Genomic DNA, 610 nt, shown 5'->3' on the forward strand with positions numbered 1-610 from the left:
GAGTTTGAGGTAGGCGTCTATCCTTTCGTTGCGGACGTCGTAATCGCTGAGGTACTGGCTTACGACAAGTTGAGAGTCGCAGTAAGCACTGATTCTTTTGGCTTTCACTGCCTTGGCGAGACGGAGCCCTGCGATGAGGGATTCGTACTCAGCTTCGTTGTTTGACGCCGCAAAACCAAAGCTGAATGACTGCCGGATGAGTTCTCCAGTTGGTGATTGCAGTTGCACTCCTGCCCCCGACGCTTTACTCGTGGATGAACCGTCGACGTGTAGGATCCAGTTTAAACTTGGTAGGATGAGGTCTTGCTCCAGCTCTGGTGTTAACTCGATCAAGAAGTCGGCAAGGACCTGTGACTTTGCTGCTGTGCGATTCTTGTACACGATGTCATGTTCGCTCAGCTCCATCGCCCATTTAGTCAACCGTCCTGACTGGTTAGTATTCTGCATAACCGTTCGGAGTGGTTGGTTGGACAGTACTTTGATCGTGTGCGACTGAAAGTAGGGTCGCAGTTTTCTGGCCGAGGTGACGACGGCTAAGGCCATCTTTTCGAGTGTTGGGTATCTCGTCTCTGGCTCGGTCATTCTTTTACTTGTGTAAAATATTGGTTTA

General features: G+C 50.3%; 1 protein-coding gene across 1 annotated transcript in view; it reads right to left on the reverse strand.

The window, feature by feature from the left end:
* LOC106334201 overlaps positions 1-543 on the reverse strand; it is a 1,506-nt gene extending 963 nt beyond the window's left edge. Inside the window, exon 1 of the mRNA XM_013772522.1 lies at positions 33-543. Within this exon, the coding sequence (XP_013627976.1) occupies positions 33-543 (511 nt within the window). The remainder of the gene's footprint in view (positions 1-32) is intronic.
* Between the last annotated feature and the right edge of the window lie 67 nt (positions 544-610).

Source organism: Brassica oleracea, chromosome C1 (assembly GCF_000695525.1).
Source record: "Brassica oleracea var. oleracea cultivar TO1000 chromosome C1, BOL, whole genome shotgun sequence".
Classification (NCBI taxonomy): Eukaryota; Viridiplantae; Streptophyta; class Magnoliopsida; order Brassicales; family Brassicaceae; genus Brassica; species Brassica oleracea.